General features: G+C 49.5%; 1 protein-coding gene and 1 long non-coding RNA gene across 5 annotated transcripts in view; one reads left to right on the forward strand and one right to left on the reverse strand.

Annotated features, from left to right (window-relative positions):
• LOC113181283 (uncharacterized) overlaps positions 1-2805 on the forward strand; it is a 37057-nt gene extending 34252 nt beyond the window's left edge. Inside the window, exons 4-5 of one of the 2 annotated variants that reach the window (XR_003300582.2) lie at positions 14-157; positions 2407-2805. This is a non-coding gene — a long non-coding RNA (uncharacterized LOC113181283). Of the gene's footprint in view, positions 1-13; positions 498-2406 lie in introns of those variants that run through there. The other variant, XR_003300581.2, reaches the window with a different exon arrangement.
• Sp2 (Sp2 transcription factor) overlaps positions 1-4842 on the reverse strand; it is a 29458-nt gene extending 24616 nt beyond the window's left edge. The window contains exon 1 of one of the 3 annotated variants that reach the window (XM_026386738.2): positions 4289-4842. In XM_026386738.2, the coding sequence (XP_026242523.1) occupies positions 4289-4295 (7 nt within the window). In that variant the 5' untranslated portion in view covers positions 4296-4842. Of the gene's footprint in view, positions 1-429; positions 577-4288 lie in introns of those variants that run through there. The other 2 variants (XM_026386739.2, XM_026386737.2) reach the window with 2 other exon arrangements.
• Positions 4843-22951: the final 18109 nt, after the last annotated feature.

The raw sequence follows: 22951 nt of genomic DNA on the forward strand, positions 1-22951 counted from the left end.
TTTTTTTTCCTAGGTTCATCTGAGAAGATTTCCAGTTAGACATTGACTGAAGAAAGAAATATTTCACTTTCAATCACATGGTCCTGCTTGCTGTCTCTTATTCCTTATTCACTCTCTCGGAGGTCACTTTGTGATTCTACCAAATCCCACAGGAAAGGTAACAAGCCCAAAGAAAAGGCCCTAGAAAGATCGCTTTTGGAAATGTGCAAACCAGTAACTGCTGGCTCTTCCAGAGCAACATTCACCCTGTGGCTACAATGAAAGACCACCTAACAGTCTAATTTACCAAGTAGGGGCAAATCAGCATCTCAGAGCACTTAGCATCAAATAACAGTCACCCAAGCTAAACCTCTGCATTGCAATGTGGAAGCTTCTGGCTAGATACAGCAAGCAATTCTGAAACGAAATGTAGCTAAGGGAAAGAGTTACCCAATGAAGGATTCCAGTGGCTGGGCCTCCAAGCATGCTTGTCCTGTGATGCACACAGCCTTGACATCCCAGCACTGCTTAGAGCTCTCTCGGGCACACTGAGCAACTCCCAAAGCAAGCGCTCTGCCAGTTCATATCCCCTTGCTCTGGAACAGAGCTCATCTCCCAAAAGCACACCTGCCAGAAGTCCATTCTAATGAAAAGCACAGTGATCTCCATGCCATTGGCAGCCTCAGGGAATCCAGAAGACAGGTAGTAGAAGCCAGACTTCCCCCAAGCTGCTAGTGCTGACTCTGAGCTTGCTCCAGGGCTCTTTTAGCCTCGTCCCAGGAGGCAGTAGAAAACTCAGTTTTCCATTTCAGAGTCTGTCAACTGGAACAAATCCACCCACAACACCTGGGAGCATCTCCTCTTAAGCAATCTCCAATTCCTTTCCTATTTAATCTGACAATGCCCTTGAGTCAGAAATGTCCCATGGATTTGCCTCTTTGCTCTTCTTTCCACCTGGTTCAAAAGATTACTGATGGAAAAGTGAGACCCCTTCCACCCTAAAGTCCTAAAAGAAAGCTTCCTGCCAAAAAGATCTACTGGCAATGGAGAAAGAGCATCCAAAGAGACAGACTTTCAAATACATTTCAAAAACAAAATTAAAGTGCTGGATTTATGAAGGAGAAATAAAAAGAAAGCTCCCCACCACCACCACCACCACAGGTCATGATGAAGTATTCAAAGGGGGCAGAGTAAAACAAGTACATTTCATAATGATGTCCATTTCTCAGCCTAGAAATTACTGGTCTGGAACCAATGACATGCCTGTAATCTCAGCAACTTGGAAAGCTGAGGTGGAAGGATCACAAGTTCGAGGCCAGCCTCAGCAACAAAGAGAAACCTGTCTCAAAAAAAAAAAAAAAAAAAAAAAAACCAAAAAAAAAAAAAAAACAGCTGGAGATCTAGCTAAGTGGAACACCACTAGATTCAATCCCCAATACCTAAGAAAGAAATAAAGGAAGGAGGGAAGGAAGGAAGGAAGGAGAAAAGAAAGGGAGGGAAAATACTGGAAATTACCCATAAGGTAAGCATTCCTGGTTTAGAACATACTGGGGAGAAATTCATAGATTTGTTAAACTGCCCAAAGGGATACTCCAGACATACTACCCCAAATCTCAAGAAGCATATAACCTTCTGCCACCCACAAGGTTTAAAATTGGACCATGTAATCCCATATAAACTACAACTGTTCATACTACTTCATCCCTAAACTTCCTAATACTCCACACAATCTTTATTGACTTATTGGTACTGGGGATTGAATCCAGGGGTGCTTTACCAATAAGCTACAACCCCAGCACTTTCTATTTTTCATTTTGACACAGGGCCTCCCTAAGTTCCTTAGAGCCTTGCTAAATTGCTGAGGCTGGCTTTGAACTTTGCGCTCCTCCTTTGCTGGGATTATCCACTTATGCCACCATGCCTGGCCTCCATACAACCTTTAAAGCAATGTCTCTCTGCCTCCTTCAATGTGTGGCTACTGCTCACTTGATCCAAAATAATTCCTTAATTTTTCAATGTTTGCAAGCAGGGCTTCCAATCTGTGTGTATTCAGAGAAAAGAGAAGGGAAAAAATAACTCTCGGAACATGCCACACTTCAATCATAAAAATGGAAGTGGGCAAGGTCTACTTATCAAACGAAAGCCAATATGAAGGTCTACTGGCTGACTACAATAAGTTTAACATGTCATCATAAGGGCACTAGTTGGGCAATAATTGCTTAAAGTAAGCTTGGGAATTGCCACATACCTATAACAAAGGACTGTTCGTTGCCTGGCTCAAGGAACCCTGCAACTTCTCCAAAAGACAACAGAAAAATTAAGAAATTTAAAGTCAAGATATCGAAATGAACAAGCCTACCTACTGGAATGCCTTTACCCAGATATTTGCCAAAATACGCTCATAGCTTCTTTCCTCCTCTTTGACAGGCCTCCAGAGGGTGAGTTCTGAGAGGGAAAGTGGCCAGTCTACGTGCTGTCCACAAAGATGCCAAACTTTTCATCCAGGAGCCAGTTCTCCCTGCTGGGCAGCCAGGGAATATCCAATTATCAATGTACTCTTTGTGGGTCTCCTTGTCAGAGTCTGTGTCTTTAGGAGCCTAGTTCAGGAGGCTCATCATTATCTAGGACCAGCTTTCTTTTCCTTATTGTGGATGCTTTTAACCAAAGAGTTTAAGCCTCTGTACAATCAAGTGGTACTGGAATTAGAAAACTCACCAATGGCCCTAGCCAATGAGGATCCATTTCCAACTGGTATTAAAGCCACTGAACACTGATATCATCAGCCCAATAGATAGGTTGTCTGACAGATTTGCCCTCTTCATCATACACAGGAATTTAAAATAAAGTAAGACACTGAGTTATATTCATTATTGCAAACAATGGATTTCTGTGTGTTAGTAATCTAAATTACTGCTGTGGTCTGGGTTCCACCATGATTCTTTCTGTGGCCTCTGTGAGCTGGCCAACACTGTAAACTTTCTAGTCCTAAAAATCTTTTCCAAAATACCAACTCAACACTTAGCCCTCCTCTATGATACTGCCTGCCTCCTAAGATACAGCATAAAACAAGTTTTAGACAGTGTGTGCCTGTACATCCTTAAGCAGTCAGTGGCCTTCTACCTGCAATGATCTGTATAAGTGTGACCTTGGGCCAATTCATTGCTCACAGCGGAGTCCTGGTCCATTCCTTTTTCCAGGAAGCAATAGTGAGTGAATAACCTCAGAAGGACAAGAAAAGCCACACTTAGTCTCCATGGGTCAAGTTAACTAACAAACATGACAAGATACTGGAATCAAAACCAAGGAATGCATTGAGGACAGGTTTCTCAGCTGCTGAGAAGACACACTTCCTTTTGAACTAAAATTAGAAAGCCACTGGGAAGGAAACATAAGCCAAGAAGCAAGGATAGGCAGCTGAGAACCATTAAGTCAGCAATGGGGATGGAGTGGAGTGAAGGAAGGAAGCTGGCTTCTATTTTGTTTTATTCTTTAAATCATCCCTCAAGACTGACTGTATCTGGGCTTTGGGATTTCAGTAGTCTCCCCAACAGGGGTGTAACAAACAGACTGGGAGCTGTGTCAACAAGTTCTCAAACTTCTCATAATTCCAAGAGCTTGCAGATATTTAGGTGGAAGTTCAAGGATCCAAGTGAAAGCATTTAAAAGACGATTTTGTTCAGTCCCAGGCCCACGGCCATCTGCCCAGGAAGTGCCCTGTGGTCTGACACCATTTCCTGATTGGGATACGTCAGTAAGCAGACTGAAGTCTATGCCCAGCAGTGCCCATCTGGTTGGCACCGTCTAAATTTCAAGCATTCCCACTCCTCTCGGTCCCGCAGGCCCTGAATCGCCTGCGGGCATTTAGAGTTGTAGTGTGGAAGATCTCCCCCACCCCCAGACACAGTCGCGAGCCCGAGGGGTGCCAGGCGCCTTCTCGGAGCAGACCCAGACATTTCCATTAGGCAGGCGGTGCAGAGGTCAGCCAGCGACTCTGCTAAGGGCGAGCCAGGCATGCCCGGGGTGCCAGCTTCTCTCGCCAGCCCCCGGAAGCGCCGCCCTCCCGCCCAGCGGGCTCCGAGGGGGCGGGGAGTCGAACGCCCCCTTCCGGGTGCCTCCGCCCGGCTGGCCAGCCGCGCTCCTCCTCCGGGCGGGAATCCTCCCTCCCCCGCCCCTCCCGTAGCCGGGCCCCGGTGCCAGGCCCAGCCCCAGGGGGGAACCCCCGGCCCCGGCTTCCCCTCCCCGCGGCCTCTGCCCGTCTTCCCGACCCTTGAGGGCCGGGAAGACCCCGCCGGCAGAGGCCAGGACCCACCGCTCATTACGACATCTTCCTCCCTGGCCTCCGCCGCCTCCGCCGCCACCGAGAGCCTGACACCGCCCGCCTAGCGCCCGCCAATCCCGGAGCCCGCCACCACCCGAGCGACGGCAACATTCACCAATAAACGTTCGGCACATTGGGGACCGACAGCACTGCTAACCAATAAGTGAGCGTCATCTAGAGCGACGTTGGTTTGGCCAATAAAGTTACGAAGTGTCACTGATGGACTGTAGAGAGTACCAACCGGAAGCCTACTTAAGAATGAACGACATATTCATCAGCCAACTAGCTGAAGGCAAAGTCCCGCCTACTAGATGGTTGATGGACAGCAACAGGAAGCTGGATGGGGAGGGGCTTAACTGAGGAATGTTTTGTTATTGGTCGTGATTGACCTTCCACCCACCTCTAACCCAGAAGATGAGTGATAGATCTGCCCTAAAGCCAATCAGAAGTCCTTAGGGTAAGGCCAAGAAATGCCTGTATAAAAAGCGTATACATTGGGCCTTACATGCTGTCTGGCCCAGGTAAGGTAGTGGTTTCCTCCTCCTCTTGTTTCCGCTGCAGTCGGCTACCACTCTACCCCTTGCCTGGTGAGTGGAAAGCCACCTTTCTAAGTGCCTTCCTTGCTATCGCCTTGGAAGAGGCGACTTTGTACAGTGACGCACTGGAGCCTGACACCGTGACCGGAGTTTGGGTGACACTTCTGAGATGGAATTTTTATTTTATCACAAGTCCCTCTTAATCCTCAGCAGGTTGTCTCAGGGACTCCCGCTAATCCATGACCCCCCAAAACGGGCGCGTCAGAATCATCTAAGCTCTTCCTAAAGCAGACTCCTTGAGACGCCACTCTTAATAAGATGTGATACTTTAGGGACGTGTTTAGAAGCGCCTCAGGTGGACACAGTTGCAAACAGAAGTTTAAGAACTCCGGCTTGGTCTCAACCCCCTTTCCTCGAGGATGAAGTGAAGCACTTGGTAGGCATCATCTAGGTAGGATTATTTTTCTTTTCCAAGCCTCTCTCCTGTGCACGATTAATTTAGGAAGGCTGCCTGGCATCCGTCCACTCCAGCTTCAGACCAGCCCAGTTTGGTAACCTCGACGTATCCCATTTACAGAGAGACCTTAGGTAGGTAAACAAAAATTCCCAGAGTCCTGTGGCCTCGTGTGTATAAGCCAGGCTGATCACACCTACACTTCAGAGTAGTAGCTTTCCTTTTTTAAAAATCGTAAGCCAGGGGCTGGGGATGTGGCTCAAGCCATAGCGCGCTCCCCTGGCATGCGTGCGGCCGGGGTTTGATCCTCAGCACCACATACAAACGAAGATGTTGTGTCCGCCGAAAACTAAAAATAAATATTAAAAAAAATTTCTCTCTCTCTTTAAAAAAATAAGAGAAAAAGAAAAACAAGTTCTATGAACCAAATTTATTAAAAAAAAAAAAAATCATAAGCCAGGGCTGGGGTTGTGGTTCAGCATTAGAGTACTTGCCTAGCACGTGTGAGGCACTAGATTTGATCCTCAACAAACATTAAAAAAAAAAAAAAATGAACGGAAGTTATTGTGCCCAATCTACAACTAAAAACATTTTTTTTAAAATCATAAGCTACATGGGGGGGGGCTGGGGTCAGGGCTCAGTGGAAGAGCCCTCCCCTTGCACATTGGAGACCCTGGGTTCAATCCTCAGCACCACATAAAAATATATGAATAAAATAAAGGTAAAAAAAAATCATAAACCATAGAGAGGAATAAATTTTGCATCTTAACCTGATACATTTAAAGTGAACCAACACACTTAAAGTTGAATAAGAGTGTATAACAAAGTTTCCAAAAACAATACCCTTACTACTTATGATGCACTGGGAGGAAAAAAAAAAAAAAATATATATATATATATATATATATATATATATATATATATATATTGAACCCAGGAACTTTTTAAATGCTGGGGATTAAACCCCAGCCTCCTGCATACTAAGTATGCACTCAACCACTGAGCTGCACCCCTATCCCCAAGAATTTTCTGTCCTCTTTCCTTCCTTCCTTCCATCTTCTTTCTTGTTGGTCATGACTGGCAGTTTAAAAAAACATTGCCAGAAAGGTTGATGTGATAAAATTATATCACAGAATGCTTAGTAAACAGTAATTCTGATTTACCAGTCTACTCCTCTCAATGTTAACATTTTAAAAGTAAGACATTAGATGGTATCATCACTTCCCTACTTAAGATCCTTCACTGGGCCTGTAATCCCAGCAATTTGGGAAGCTGAGGCAGGAGGATTGTAAGGTCAAAGCCAGCCTCAGCAATTTAGCAAGGCCCTAAGCAACTTAGCAAGACCCTGTCTCAAAAAAGGAAAAAAAAAAAAAAAGAGGGGGCTGAGGATGAAGCTCCGTGGGTATAAGCACACCTGAGTCCAACCCCTAGTACCAACAACAACAACAACAACAACAATTTCACTGGGTCTCCTATGCCCTTTTAAATATAACCCAAACTCCTTTCTAGGCAAATAAAGTCCTCCACACTCCTACTTGTATATATTTTCCATCTTTTATCTTCCTCTACCCATTTCTTCTCTACAAATCGTAGCTTTGTTCCTCAAGGAAAGATTCTGTAGTCCCTAAAGACCTATGAATCTTTCTACTAGTTCCCTTCCTACCTTACCCTTTTTTTTCTCCTGGTAAACACCTATGTGTCCCTTAAGATCCTGTTCAGCTGGGGTTGCAGCTCATCGATAGAGTTCTTGTCTATATATACATACATACATATGTATGTATATATCATATATATATTCATATACACAGAGACACACAATGAACAGGGCCTGGCAGGGGTCGGGGGTGGATCCCTATTACTACAAAAAAATCAAATAAAAAACTTAAGGGACTGGGGCTGTAGCTCAGTGGCAGAGCACTTGCCTAGCACATGTGAGGCACCACATAAAAATAAACAATATATAGCTTAGTTGGTAGAGTGCTTGCCTCACATGTACAAGGCCCTGGGTTCAACCCCCAGCAGCACAAAAATAAATAAATAAATAAACAAATAGTAAAAGCATTCTATCCATGTACAACTACAAAAATATAAACATTTAGCCTGGCACAGTGGTGTATGCCTGGAATACCAGTGGCAGGGGAGGCTAAGGCAGGTGGATCTCAAGTTCAAAGCCAGCATCTGCAATTTAGTTAAGCCCTAAGCAACTTAACAAGAACCTGTATCAAAATAAAATAAAGGACTCAGAGCCAGGCATGGTGGCACATGCCTGTAATCCTATCAGTTTGGGAGGCTGAGGCAGGAGGATTGTGAGTTCAAAGCCAGCCTCAGCAACGGTAAGGCACTAGAGCAATTCAGTCTCTAAAAAAAAAAAAAAAAAAAAAAAAATACAAAATAGGGCTGGGGATGTGGCTCAGTGGTTGAGAGCCCCTGAGTTCAATAACTGGTACACCCCTCCCCCAAAAAAAAGGGACTCAGAATGTGGCTCAGTGGTTAAATGCCCCTCCCTAGGTTCAATCCCTGGTACAAAAAAAAAAAAAAATTAAATTAAATTAAATAAATAAAATTTAAAACAAAGCAAAAACCCTGCTTGAAATCCACACATTTCCCTCCTGCCCAAACCTTTGTCCTCCTCTGTGCTGCCCTGGACTCAGCACATGCAAAAGGCCTGCTTCTCATGGTCTAATACAGCTTTTTTTTTTTTTTTTTTTTTTTTTGGTACCTGGGATTGGATCCAGGGGTGCTTAGCCATCATCTCTAGACCTTTTTATTTTTAATTTTGAGATAGAGTCTTCTTAAGTGGAAAAGGCTGGACTGGAACTTGAAATCCTCCTCCCTTAGCCTCCCAAATTCTGGGATTACAGGCGTGTGCCACCACACCGGACTATTTTACACACTTTTTTCTCACTTCTGACTCCCCTGAGACTGAGCTACAGTAGGATTGAGGCCATTCGTCAGAAGGGTCAGAAGATGTATGCCAACTTAAAAAATGAATATTTGCATATGTTACATATACAAAGGACTTGTTTATATAGACCATACATTCTGTTCCCAGGGGAGTTTTCAAGCTGATTGCTTCACTGCCAAGCCAAGTACTCCACCCGGGTTCAATGACTCAGCTACATTAGGTGCAGGGGTTTTGGTGGGGAGGTGGGGTTGAATATCCTGCTGGGCCACTGCCATACCTCTTCTGGGACAAAAGCTGGAGGAAGCTATGCTTCTCCTACCCCAGAGGCCCCATCAAGAAGACGGGGGTGGGGGGGGGGGAGAGGACACGTGTGGGTTGAGGACAGGGTGTGAATACATAGAAGAATCCACCAGTAGTTTTGAATTATTTTAATGGTTTTGCCTTTTAAAGGCGGCCATTTTCCTTGTTGTTAGGCTATCTTTTGCCTCTTACTAGAGGCACAGCTAAGGATCAAGCCCAGAACCTCAAGCATGCTAGGCAAGCACTCTGTCACGGAGTCACATCCCCAGCCCCTACCACTGGAGTCTTTGAGCCTTGTTCACAACCCCTCAAACACCATATGAACTGTCTTCTGTCAGATCTCTTCCTTCAAGATAGCCCCCATCCTAGTCCCCCACACAGAGGGAGGCCAGGCAGATGGCTTCTAAGTGCCTTTTGTCTCCCTGGCCACACTTTAGACTCTCTAAAGAGCTTTTTAACAAATTCTGAAGTCCTGGTCCCATTCAGGGAAGTAAGTGCCTGGGGATGGAACCCAGGTATCAGTATTAAGAACATTCTCAGGTGTGTTCTCCCTATGAGATCTTCCACCGGGGGTGCCCAAATGGAAAACTAGGAAAAGTCTGGCACCTCCACCCCACTCACTCCTGTCCCTCTTCTTCCTAAATTTCTCCTCTTCCCCACCTACCTGCTGTGGTCTTCGAAGATGCAGGGCCTTCCGGTGGTTCCAGCTGCATCTCCTGGGGTTGAGCAGGGATGGTGTCTCTTCCCTGGGGGATCTGGAGGCAGGTTTTTTTCTCAGTGCTTTGTCCCTTCTTGCTTCCATGTATTTTCAGCCTCTTCCTACTCCAAGGTGTCACATTTTCCCCATTTCTAATTTGCAAAGCCGCTTGTTCTCCACAATGGAAACCTTCATGTTTGTCTTACTGGCCACCTTCAACCCCCAGAACACTGATAGTAGCAGGTGCACAGTAAATGCTTGTTGACTGAATGAATGACTATCCTTTTAACCCCTTCACAACTTACCCTCTTTTTTTTTCTCTCTCTCTTTTTGGTACCAGGGATTGAACCCAGGAGTGCTTAACCACTGAGCCAGATCCCCAGCCATTTTTGTATTTTATTTAGAGAGTCTTGCTGAGTTTCTTAGGGCCTTTCTAAGTTGCTGAGGCTGGCTTTGAACTTGCGATCCTCCTCCTTGTCCCAAACTGCTGGAATTAAAGGCATGCGCCACTGTGCCAGTGGCGCTCTTCTTTTTTGAGCCCAGTCTCTTTCATCTCCACTTCACTTCTCCTTCCCTGTCTACCTCTTAAGCCTCCTGCCTCTTCACTCCTCTGCTTTTCCTGCTTCCTGACACTTCCTGTCCTTCTCTTCTGCAGGCTGAAGTCACCATCTCATCCATAGTCGGGAGAGTGAGTGTTTCCACCCCCACTCCCAGGTGGCTAAAGGGGCATGGAACCGCACAGTCTGTGTCCTTAAGAAGCCACAGATTCCTTCTGGAGCCTTCTATGAAAGGATCCACTCGGCATAGTAGGGGCTGTTAGTCCAGAAACTAAAAGACTATTACTCAGGACAGCCTCTGATGGTCCCCTGGCCCACACTCCTGCTGGTCTGCACCCACAGCTGAGGCCCAAGGTTTAGTGTTGCTGGAGGATCTCAAGTTCAAGGTCAGCCTCAGTAACCTAGTGAGACCCTGTCTCAACATAAAAAACGAAAGTGCTGGAAATATAGTTCAGTGGTAAAGCACCCCTGGGTTCAATCCCCAGCACACACACACACACAAAATAAGTAATAAAAATTTAAAATTGCTGATTTTATATTAAGGATTTCCAAGTAGCCTCTCCTTTTCCTATAGATGGGGAAGATTTTTTAAGCCATCCCTGATGCTCTTATGTGCAGGCTCTGAAAAGGATTTGATGGGACGGATACCCAGTTTGAATGAGTCACAGCTATTCTTTCCCTCCCGGGGTCCATCCATGACTTCAGTGATACAGGTTGCTTCCATCTTCTATCAGCATAAAAAATGGACAGAGGCTGTAAAAATATATCTCTCAGTTACACTCTGCCAGTTGCCTTGACTCTGCACCCCACAGGCACACACCCAGCCACTCCTCTGTGGCTCCTGACCCTTGACTCCTCAACTCCCTTGAGGGTCCCTGACTCCTCAGCTCTCTCTGCCCTTGGCTCCCCTGCCTGGGCCGACGGCTGCCCACCAACTGCGATGGAATCTTCCAGCATGGACATTCTACCTATCCCTTTCCATAGGGTTCTTCCTTCTTCCTTGGTTCTTCCTATCCACAAGCCTTCTGGTGTGGGGTCTGGGGCGCCTCTGGAAGAAAGGCCAGGGCCCCAAGGAAAACAAGCCCTTCATAAGGGACAGAAGGCAGAGTCCTCCTGGTCTTTGTATGTTGCCACCAGGGGGCGCCCAAAGCTGTTGCCCAGAGTTCAACCCGATAGGAACAGGGAGGAAGCAGGGAAATTTACTTCAACAGGAAGGTATCTGGGGCCTGCTGTTGGCCAGGCCAGGGCACTACTGCATCTGGAGACTGGGATGTGTTTAAACCTCTACAGAGACTCCACGAAAAGAGCGGTTGTCCTGTCTCAAGGAAGAGGCAGACCCCTCCTTGTGTCCTTGCAGCAGCCAGTATCCTCTGTCCAACTCAGACCCCTACCCACGGCCCCTGGCCCCTCTCCTGACCCAGACCAGAGATCCATGCAGCTGCCCAATCTGCTTCCCTGAGTCCAGGATTGCCACAGCAGACTGGAAGCGCCCGGGGAACAAAGGCACACTGCAGCCTTCCCCAGGCGGGCACAGTCCCCTCTCCTTCCATTCCTCTCCTTCTGGGCCCCTGACTCCCTCTGCCAAAGGCAAACCTTGGTCCTATCACTGTTTTCCTGAGACCCTGGCTGTGGAGAGTGGGGTTCCCGGAGGCCCTTGCCTGGGGATGCCAGCTCAGGAATGCAATGCGGTCCCTGGAAGCAGGACCCAGCTGCCAGAGACTCGGGAAGTGGGCGATGGTGGCGATAACAATAACAATAATCATATTAATAATAACACTCGGGCCCACAAAATGGCTGTGAAATACCCTCTAATGATCCCTTGTATTTATAGATCTCCTTCTCTTCAGAGCCATTGCCCAATTAACCCTCCCAGCTTCCCTAGGAGGGCCAATTAGCCTCATATTTTACGGCCAGAGGAAATCAAGGCTCTGAGAAGGTAATGGAGGTGGCTAAGGTCACACAGTGCATCAGTGACAAGATTTTGTAGAGTGGCACTCTCTCCCTCCTTTACATCTAGATCCACTTAAGTGTGCTCAGGTACCTACAGGCACACACACAGGCACATGCAGTCCGCCCCAGCTGTCTTGCCAGGACTTCATCACCTGGGAAGAGCTGGGGCAAAGAGTGGTTGGTTGTCTGGAGCAACAGGGAGGGAGGTCCCAGTTATCCTTGAGGAGGGTTCCCCAGGGTCTTGGCTGGAGCCAACCAAGACTTTAGGGATTTAGTTCTGATAGGCACGCTTCAGGTCTGGTCAGGACTGAGCTTATCCAGACTTCAGGGCTCCTGAGGAAAGAAAGGTGGAGACTCAGGGGCCCACTCAGCATGCCCTACCTCAGCACAAGGATATACCCTTACGGTGCCAGGCTCTACTGCGCCCCTGAAAACCCCTCCTCCATGCCACCTTACTGGGGGTGGCAAGCCAGTTCCTAGCAAGAGAAGCTATGTGGTGGCCCTAGGGGGGATGCAGAAGGTAGGGGTACTGGGAAGGCTTCTTGGATGAGAATGGCTGCCATTTGGCCTATCCAAGGACATTCTAAGGATATGGAAGTTGGAGGGGGGTGGGGCAAGGTTACCTCAACTAAGAACTAGAGGAGGTGACCAAAATGGGCAGTGAAGTAAAAGTGGAATGGCATTTGGCTGATGACACCAGCCTAGAGAGAAGTTTCCAGTTGGTTTGGACACTGGGGTTGGGGGAGCTCTTCACGAGAGGGAACTTGCATTGGAACAGCCGTGCCAACCAAGCTGGCCATGGGCTTGTCTGGAGTCTTCAGGCCTCTGGTTATTCTCACCAGGCCCCCGCCCACTGGCTCCACCCCTGCCTCTTGGTTCCCACTCTCCCTCTGGCCTCTGACCCCTGGAGCCAGGGCCTAGGATGGGCCCTCCCCCAGCTCTTGGTTTCACCTCTGAAACTCCAGGCTCTGCATTGCTGAGAGTTTACTAGGGCTCCCATCTGGGTCCCACCTTTGATCTGGCTTCAAAAAATAAAAAGCAGTAGCAGGAGAGTAATTTTCCCCCGACCTGCTGGGGAGGAAGGCAGGCTGGAGGCAGGTCCTGACCAGCCCGGCCCATTCTGAGCCTGCAGTCAGAAGCTGGTGGCAGCCAGTGGGGGCCAAGGGAGCAAAGCCATCTATTCTCTTGACTTCCTCCCCTTCCCTTCTGCAGCATGAACCTCCTCAGTCTTCCTTCCCTGACAGTCAGGAGAAAGGGCCATGCAGTTGCTTCTGGCACCTTCTCCCCAAGCTGGGATTTCCTCACTCAGCCTCTGTCATGCTAGCCTGGATTACAGCTGGGCTTCGGCTTCCTCAGTGACAGAGGGGTGCCTTTGACCTCCTCACTCTTCTCCTGGCCTGTTCCTGGGGAGTGATCACTGACCACCACTCAGGGTGGGGCCTAACGATGGACAAGTCTGTCCACCTGGCTAGGCACCTGAGACATGACTCAGTTGGCTGTCTCCATGCCAGCAGGGCTCTCTTGGTAGGCTGAGCTGAAGGGTGGGGAGGGAAGGCCTGCTGGAGAGAGGAAGGGTCAGCCTTTTATGGTGCTTCACTCAAAACTTTCCCATGGGGCACTGCAAATCCTGGCCATTTTCTGGTGGCAACCCACCCCTTCCATTTCAAAGGCTGTGGGTCCTTACCTGTTCTCAGGATGCTTACCTGGCCCTTGTAAGTGGTTAGCAGTGCAGCTCACCCCCATCTCACTGAGGTGCAGGTGAGGGACCAGTGGGATGGGGTGCAAAATCTGGGAGACAGTAAAACCCCACTCTTCAAGCTGCCCCCATAGATACAAGAGCCACTGGCCATCAACAGGTGGGGAAGGAGTCAGGGGTCCACCCTAGGAGAAAAGTGGCAACTGGGTTTGACTAGACAAGAGCTGAGGATGAGGGGCTGTGACTAGGCAGCCAAGCACAAGGTACTTTCTGGGTTTCTGCGTCCTTAGTTTGCCACCTCTGTCTCCCTTCAGGTAGGACACTTATCCCACTCGAACACTCTGAAAGTCCTAAATGTTGGGAGTCTTGGCCAGTCCCACTCACACACCCGCTACCCTCCTCTGCTTCAGGCCCCTGGGTTTGGAGGGCTAGGCTCCGGCAGCTTGTGCCCCACTCCCTGGCTGCAGAGGGAAGTCTCTTTGGAAGTTACCCCCCACCTTGCCCCAGGGATCTCTCCCTGACCTGGGGCCAGAAAGGAGAGTTCAGGGAGAGGAGGAGAGGAAGTTGGGAGCCACCCGTCTCCAGGTGGGGCGGGGTCCGGGCTGCGATAACCATCATCCTGGCAGCTCCAACCTGTTCTATTGGTGAGTAATATTTTTTTCCTAGAGGAGAAAGGTGAAGGCCTTGGTGGGGAGCAATTCTGGCTCTGAAGTGTCCGTGCAGCTCCCGGGCCCCTCCAGGCCTTGTGCAAGAGCAGTAAATCTCTCACCACCCACAGGCTGGGGGGGCCTGCTGCTGCGACTTTCATGTCAGGGAGGTTTTACGTGTTTGCTCCTCAGTCAGGCTCCATGGCTCCTGCCTGGGGCCTCTCCCCAGCCTGTAAAAATCCAGCCCCATAAATCTGCGCTGCCCCCCTAGGGGCCAAGCAGAGTCCCTCCCACTCTACCCCCCATCCACAAGCATCTCTCCCCAAGAGACAGCAGAGCCATGTCAGGGAAAAGAGGCCAAAGGCCTCCTGGGAAGGACAGCAGTGGGGTCAGGAGCTTCCTGGGGCCGCTTCTGCCTGGCTCCTCTGGCATCTTCCATTGTCTTGCTGGGTCTGGACCCTCTAACTAAATGGTCCAGCACTGGAGGGGCTTCTGGTGGGGAGGCCCTTGTCGACCACGACCTTGCCAGCAGCCACCTGAGTCTCCCGAGACAGGTGGCTGTCTGCCTGCCAAGCCCCCAGGTGGAGGCAGAGGTGGCAGGCAGCCCAGTGACTGTGCTGTTTTCCTGGATCCAAATGGGGAACCCAAGGATTGAGAAAAAGGGTAACAGTGGCTGAGACCGAGGTCCTGCAGGGATGGCTGATGTGGTCCAGCAGATTCAGTGGTGAAACCCAGTTCTTAATTTCCCAGTTGATGGAGAAGACGGGACATTCACCCAGGATGTGGGCATTGAGAAGGGGTCAGATGGCAGGTGCCAAGGTGGGTCTCAGGGCAGGCATGGAAGAGTTGGGATCATGCTGGGGATGTGCTGCTAGAAGAGGGCTGGGGAGACGAAGAGGTGAGGGTGCCTCCAGTCTAGGGAACAATGTGTTCGAAGGAAGAAGATGAGCCTGGGTGGGGGAGGCAGGAGGGAGGTGAGGAGCCTATGCCTGGCTTTGCCCTTCCTGAAACCAGAAGTGGGAAGCAAGAGCAGGCTGCATGCTGAATGCTGGGAGGGGTGAGGCAGGCAGCAGGAAGGAGGGCTGTGCGGGTGAGAGTTTGAGAGGGAGGCAGACTCTGGGGCAGAGAACTTCATGCCAAGGGCTCACAAACCCTCCTGGCTTCCTGGGATCAGCCTGTCAGAAGAGAGGACACTGAGAAACCCAGGGTGTCTGAGCCGGAGGTCATCTCACACACCTGCCACGTACTGATTCCGCAGACCGACATCTCATCACCCCACTCCCACTGCCAGTGACTACCATTTATTGAGCACCTACTGCATGCTAGGCACTGCTCTAAGGACTTCCCATGTATTTACTCATTTAATCCTACTAGCCCTCCAAAGTAGATCCTATAATCAGTCTCACTTCACAGAGAAGTCTGAGGCCTGGCAAGCTTAACCAGCTCAGATCACACAGCCGGGTGATGGCGCAGGAGTCAGGATTCCTAGCAGGCAGTCTGGCTCCAGAGCTTACCTTCGTTTCCCTTGTCCTCTCTCTACTGCAAAAAAAAAGGCTCCACCATGGATACTTGGGAAAGGGAACCCTCTGCACCTCTTGCAGATGCCAATAGGGGTGGCCCTGGGCATTGGGGGAGAAGCCTGCCAATTACCCATTGTCCTCAGGGAAGGGGAAGTTGGGCCTCACATCCTGGCCCTCTCTGGGGCCCTGTGCCTCGTAGGGCATGCCACATAAGGGCTAGGTCCTGACTCTCTCCCACAGGGGTGCTGCGCTTCCGCTAGCACCCAGCCACCACTGGGAACTCAGGCAATAGCAAAAGTGAAACCGACTTAGCCGGTTTCCCACCCCCGCCCAGGGAAACGGGGAGCAGCCTCAGCTGGACAACAACCAATTAGGCACTTTTTATTGCCCACGCTATCATAATCCTCAGAGCTTGGCTGGGACGAAGAGGAAATGGGATAGAATGGAATTCCAGGATGCCTTCCGAGTTCGCCCCAGCCTGCTGCCAGGCCAGACAGCACTGATACCATCCACGAGAATGGCCCTCCACGGGAGCCCAGCCCTGGAAGTCCACAGGTCTTTGCTTCTGTTGGGCATCGTGGCACACACCTAGAGTTCCAGAGACTCAGGAGGCTGAGGCAGGAAGTCTGGAAGTTCAAAGATAAGCTCAGTAACTTCACAGGACCCTGTCTCAAAACAAACAAACAAAAAAAAAAAACAAAAAGGGCTGGGGAGGTAGCTCAGTGGTAGGGTAAGTGGTAGGGTACTTGCCTAGCATGCGCCAGGCCCTGGGTGGAATCCCCAGCATCACCAAAAAATAAATAAATTAAAAGAATCCTTTAGCTTCATGGGTGTTCTGCTTGTCCTTTGCTCCATAATTCGGGACCAGGTTGTAGCAGCTAGGATCATACCATTAAGGAAACCTCTGGTGCCACCAGGATGTTGGTATCAGGAATCAGAGAATGATGGATTTTCAAGTGCAGTTTAAATCCTCACTCAGACCAGCAACTCCCAGAGGACAGTGATCTTATCTTTATCAGATCCAAAGTTCCTTGAGAAGGAATATATATTCCTAAGACAGGGCCATGCCTCACTTGTCCCCTGCCCTCTCCTCAGCTGCCCAGGGCAGAGCTTTGTCCACATGTGTCATTCCTCCCGTCCATGAATGATGGCTATGGCTCTGGTCCCAACCGGTTGCATTCTGGTTGGAAACATTAGCCTGAAACTGTTTCCACTCATCCTCTGTAAAATGCTGACCTACCTCAGGGCTTGTGAAAATCGAATGTGAAAATGTGCAAGCCTGGTGCAGAGGAAGGGCTCCGCTAATGAGAGCTGTGATTACCTTTTGGAGCAGCTGGCCATAGGAAGGAGACCCCACCCTAGAAAGCCACTCTCTGCCCCTCAGAAAGCAGGATGGAGAGCTGGGCATCGTGATGCATGTCTGTAATCCCAGCAATTTGGGAGGCTGAGGCAAGAGGATCACAAGTTCAAGACCAACCTCAGCAAGTTAGCAAGACCCTAAGACCTAGTGAGACCTTGTCTCAAAATAAAAAATAAAAAAGGCTGGGGATATGGTATAGTGGTTAAGCACCCTGGGTTCAATCCCTGATTAAAAAACAAAAAAACAGAGAACCAGGATGAGGATGTGGCTCAGTGGTGGAGTGTTTACCTGGCGTATGAGGCCCTAGGTTCTATCCCCAGCACTGAAAGAGAGAAAGAGAGAGAGAGAGAACAGGATGGAGGACTCCAACAGCACCCTTAGTAGCCTCAGAGCCGGAGGGGCAGAAGTCCACCAGCTTGGTTGCTCTATGCAGGTCTCTGGCTGAGACCCCTGTGGGTAGGTCAAGTCCATTATCTCCAGGAAGTGTCAAGGAGAGCTGTGATTAGCTTGGGCAACCTCAGAACTCTACAGTGAAGATTCATTTCAAGTTCTGACCCAATTGCTGAAGCCGAAAAGAACAGACAGGATAATAAGGTTCACTGCTTCCGGAAGACCAGGGAGGGGTTTGGTGGTTCCTTCCCCAGGGTGGCGGGGGGTGTTCTCAAAACCTACAGAGGTGCTCCTCCAACTTGTTGGTGGGTTGGGGCAGGGCAGGCAGATGGATACCATGACTTCTCCAGAAGGTGGATTCCCAAATCATCTGGAGGAGGAGAGGAGACAGAGGGGGTAGAAAATACATCCACTGGGCTGGGGATGTGGCTCAAGCAGTAGCGCGCTCGCCTGGCATGCGTGCGACCCGGGTTCGATCCTCAGCACCACATACCAACAAAGATGTTGTGTCCGCCGAGAACTAAAAAATAAATATTAAAAAAAAAAAAAAGAAAATACATCCACTTTCCTTATCACAGGTGGAGACACACCCCCAGGTTCACAGTGCTCCACAAGTTGCTTCAAATATTGATACTGCCTCAGGGCCATGGGGGGTTGGGGACGTGATGGATGTTGGTGGCTGCCATGAAGAAGAGGCACTGCCTCTCCAGCCGGTTCTGCCCTGAGTAAGGACCCTGGGTGGGGCTGAGCAGGTTGACACTTGGCATGGACCTCAGACAGGCTGGGCAGACAAGTAAGAGGAGGAGGGTGCGCCATGAATTCTTTTAAAAGATGGAACAGACACCCCCATAGGAAGAGAGAAGAATGGGGTGGTGGGGCCGGAGCCAGGACTCCCGAAGTTCTCAAAAATGCAGGGGGAAACTGCTCTCCTTTCATCTTCCCAACTTTCATTTAGAAGTCACCTCTACTGCTACATACATACAACAATAATTTGCCAATTAAATATTTTTTAAAAAATTGGTACCAGGGATTGAACTCAGGAGTGCTGAACCTCTGAGCTACATCCCTAGTACTTTTTATTTTTTATTTTGAGACAGGGTCTCACTGAGTTACTTAGGCCCTCTCTTAAGTTGCTGAGGCTGGCTTTGAACTAGCAATCCTCCTGCCTCAGCCTCTGGAGCTGCTGGGATTACAGGTGTGCACCACTGCACCCAGCTTGAAATAACTTTTTAAAAAGGCACTTTCAAAAGAAAGAAACAAAGTCAGACAGACAGACATGGTGGCACATGCTTATAATCCCAACAACTCGGATGACTGAGGCAGGAGGATCTCAAGACTGAAGTCAGCCTCAGCAAGTTAGCAAGACCCTGTCTGAGAGAGAGAGAGAGAGAGAGAGAGAGAGAGAGAGAGAGAGAGAGCGAGCAAGTGAGCTGGGGATGTAGCTCAGTGGTAGAGCACCCCTGGGTTCAACCCCCGACCCCCACCCCCTGTACCAGAAAAAAATAACTGAAAAAATAAATCACTTCTACCCAGAAGATTCACCAATGCTCCGGGAGGTTCCCTTCCCAGCCTTACCTTTAGAGTGATACATTTGCTTGTAAAAACCTTGCCTGGCTGGATAAAAGAATGTACCTCCCCTCTGAGCCTCCTCTCATCCCCTGCTGCTAGCTCCTGCCAGCCTGGGGACAAAGTCCCTAATCAGCACTGGGAGTGGTCCAGAGGAGACCCTTGCACCAGCAGCTAGTCGGCTAGGGGAGGTGTGGCTCTTGACCACAGGGATTTCTCCGTCTGGGGGGAAGACAGAACACATTCCTGATTCATCAGCAGAGACCAGAAACAGGGGCAGACAGCAGATGAATGGCATGCTTGAGGTCGCGCTGGAAGACTGGGAAGAAAATACAGGGAGGAGGACGGATGAGTTACCGGAGAAGAGCCTCCAGGAGGAGGATCTGAAGTAGATTTAGAGAGAAGAGACTCATGGATGTCATTTATCCTGAAACTATATTTACCACCTAAAGAAGAAACTTCTTGGAACTTCTGAGCCAAGATTCCAAATCAGCCCGTTCCCCAGGCTTGGGCTGTTTAAGCTAGGATGAGGTGCCCACAATAGAGGAGGCAGGGAGGGACAAAGGGGTAGGGAGGGGAAGTTCCTCCCTGGCCTGTGGATGACCCAAAGTCACTTAAATGATAAAGAGAGAAAGGCAAGTTGAGCAGGTCCCAGTCTGGGTCTGGCCACAGTGAGTCAGGGAGCCAGGCCGTCTGATCCCATGAGCCAAATCCCTGAATCTCTGGGGAATCTCTTAAAGGCTCCAAGTGTCCAGCCTCAAAGCTACTGGCAGGTACTGATCTGTTCCTTCCCTGACCTCCTCCTCTTTCTGCCCTTTTAGTGCCCTTTGACCTCCAACCCTGGAGTCTCAGGGACCCATTTTTTATGTCAGGCTGAGTTAATCCCCCCCACCCCAAGATTTGCGTAAGAATTTGATAAAGATGGCAGAACAGAGGGCCTCAATAGATGGGTACAGGGTAGAAGAGAACGGACTACAAAACTCTGGGAAGTGGAAAAATCCATATCCCAGCTGACAGAGGCCTGGCTACCCCTGAGACCTCTCCTGCAGCCCATAGTCAGAGGTATGCCAGGGGCAGGTTTGTGAAAGGCTGAGTGTGTGGAGAGAAGGTGGAGGTGAAGAGAATGTGGAATTAACATGGCTTCCCAGAGACCTGCTCATTGGGCACTAAGTGGGGTGTAAATGTACTATGCAAATGAACTCCGAATATCACAGAGTCCCCATCAGACCCTGCCCCAGATAGACCCAGGTCAGGCCAGCTCAAAGGGTCCGCTCAGGGGCTTCTCAAGTCAAAAAACTTAAAACTGGGGCTGGGGATGTGGCTCAAGCGGTAGCGCGCTCGCCTGGCATGCGTGCGGCCCGGGTTCGATCCTCAGCACCACATACAAACAAAGATGTTGTGTCCGCCAATAACTAAAAAATAAATATTAAAAAAAAAAACCAAAAAACTTAAAACTGTTCAGTTTAAGGACCCCTGGAGGTGACACCTGAGCCATCCTCCTGTCGCCAGGCACATGTAATATTGGGATGAGTCTCTTTGGCAGAACCAAAGTCTCCTGATGGCCCATGTAAGACAGGGTAGACATAGCTACCTCTCTTTTTGGAGGAAAGGGTGTCTCCTGAGTCCCTGGACACTCTCCCCCAGTCCACAGAAGCTGACTCCACAGGCCTGTGCCCGACTGGCTGGAGGAGGGGGGGCCTGGAGCCTGGCTGAGCCCCAGTCTCAGGCGGGAGGGAAGAGGGTGGTGAGGGAGTGGGATGTCTCTTCCGCCTGGTAGATTAGTGACTCTGAGACAGGAGAGGGCCTGTCACCAGGCCCATAAATAAAAGCAGCAGAGACTCTCCTCCATCTGTGTTTATCTGTCTGGCCTTGAGCTTCCGGGAGAGGAGATGTCTCAGCAGCCCCAGCATCAAACGCCAGGCGCTGAAGGGGAGGAGGGCCAGCCTCCCTCCCTTCTCCTCCAGCTCCCCACCTCCATTTCTGCTTCCTCAAATCCCTTCCTCTGGGCCCCCTTTCTTTTAACCTAGACAGAGGCTCAGGAGGCTTCTGAGTCCTGGGGGTGGAGGGCAAATGTGGGGAGTGTGGTCTCTGCCCTCTCTTCCCACTGAGGCTCAGTCTTCTTGGACTTAGAAGATGCTCTGGATCTCTAAGGGAGATGAAGGGTGGGAATCAACAGGGCTGAGTACAAGATCTTCCTCTGCAAGGATCAAAGAGAGAGGAACCAGGAAGCTCCTGAGCAATGGTGAAAGACCAGCACCTGGGGGAAGACCCTGCTTGCTGCTTCTTACCCCCTCTTCCCAGCATCCCGCCGCTGCTTTTTGTCTCCCTGGGCCTTGCGACTCCAACTCTTCTTAGATCCCAGAACATACCACCAGGGCTTTTCAAAGTATGATCACTAGACTACTTGCATCTATACCCCTGGGAAAAGAAAGGGAAATGCTTATTTAAATGCCGATGCTGGGGAACCCCACAGACTTACTGAATCAGGAGGGGCTTGGGAATTTATATTTTCATGAGCATCCCAGGTGGATGCTGGTGAGGAATCTCAGTTATGCTGCATGAAATCAGCCAGTCTTGTTCTTTACCACATGCCTAGAGCCCAGCTCAGGGCTTGGCATGTAGTAAGCACATAGTCGCATCCATTATTTGAATGCATTTCAGTGTCTATTCTTCCTTTTGTCCAGGCCTTCCTCTGAGCCCTAACAACCCCAAATCTATCGGAGGATCCCAAGTTCTTGCTTCATACTAGGGTGTTCATGCCAGAATATGTCAGCCAGACCCCCCAGTATCTTTAAACAGATTTTGGTACTTACAGAAACAGCCTAATGATGAGTAGTTCAGGCACTACAGCCATTATTGGGGAGCTCTTTGATGCAAGGTGAGGCTCCCTCAGCTTTTCTTGAATCCCATGAGGAGCCATCTTCTTTGATCACCCTGAGGAAGCAATGGTGGGGTACAGAGCCCAAGGAGTGGCAGGAGCCAGGGAAGGAAAAATCACAAAGGAAAAAATCTACAATGAAAAGAGCCATAGTTGGACAAGATTGTAGGTCAAGAAGAGAATGCAGCACTGTTTCATAACTCAGATTAGTGGACCCTGAAATTTTCCAATGGACTAGGTATCCCAGGGAGCAAAACAGAAGCCAGTCATTTTTCTCTTGAAGCCTCAGTGTCTCCAAATGTCAGATGGACACTTCTGTTATACATTTTTTTGTTTTCTTGGTATTTTTAGAAACTGAACCCAGAGGAACATTCTCACTGAACCACATCCCCAGCCCTTTTTATTTTTTATTTTCCACAGGTCCTCCCTAAGTTGCTGAGGGTCTCACAAAATTGCTGAAGCTGACCTGGAACTTGTGATCCTTCTGCCTCAGCCTCCAGGGTCACTGGGATTACAGGCGTGTGGGCCACCATGCCCTGCGCAGATAGACATCTCTGGAGGTATAAAAAAGGCTTTTTCAGAAATGCAAGTCTTCTAGTGTCAGGACCATTAAGTATCACTGCCTCTTTGAATTTTGTTTGCATTACATTTACATTAATTTGCTTGGGCTGAACCAACAAATGTAGTATGCAAATGAACATAAAGTAGTAGGGTTGGAGTAGGGAGACTCCCTGAGGCAAAGACAGAGAAGATATGGAGGAGGGAAACTCTGGGAGATGCCTGAGGTTGAAGTGGGCCCCTAGGCTCCAGAGTGAAGAGTATCTAGGACTTTAGGAGCCCTGATGATGCAGGTCCCAGAAGGCCTGGGGGGAGAGGGCTTCCCAGGAGCAAAGGACCCAGGCATTCTGGGGGTGTTGCAGGCAGATGAACAGGGTTCTCAGGCCCTGTGGGGCAGCAGGGAGCCTGGGAGCCAACCCCAGGAATGCACTGACAGGGCAGATGGCAAATACTTGCCCTGAGGCCCTAGAGAGGGATAAGGGAGGCAGGAGGCTGGGAAAGGAGGAGGAGGAGGAGGAGGAGGAGGAGGAGGAGGAGGAGGAGAGGGAAGAATCAGATGCCAGGTCAGAGTTTCCTGAGTAAGGAAGAGGCAGAATCACTCCTGGGCAGGAGAGGGAGATGGCAAAAACTGTCCTTGTGA

This window comes from Urocitellus parryii, chromosome 7 (genome assembly GCF_045843805.1).
Source record: "Urocitellus parryii isolate mUroPar1 chromosome 7, mUroPar1.hap1, whole genome shotgun sequence".
NCBI classification, from domain to species: Eukaryota; Metazoa; Chordata; class Mammalia; order Rodentia; family Sciuridae; genus Urocitellus; species Urocitellus parryii.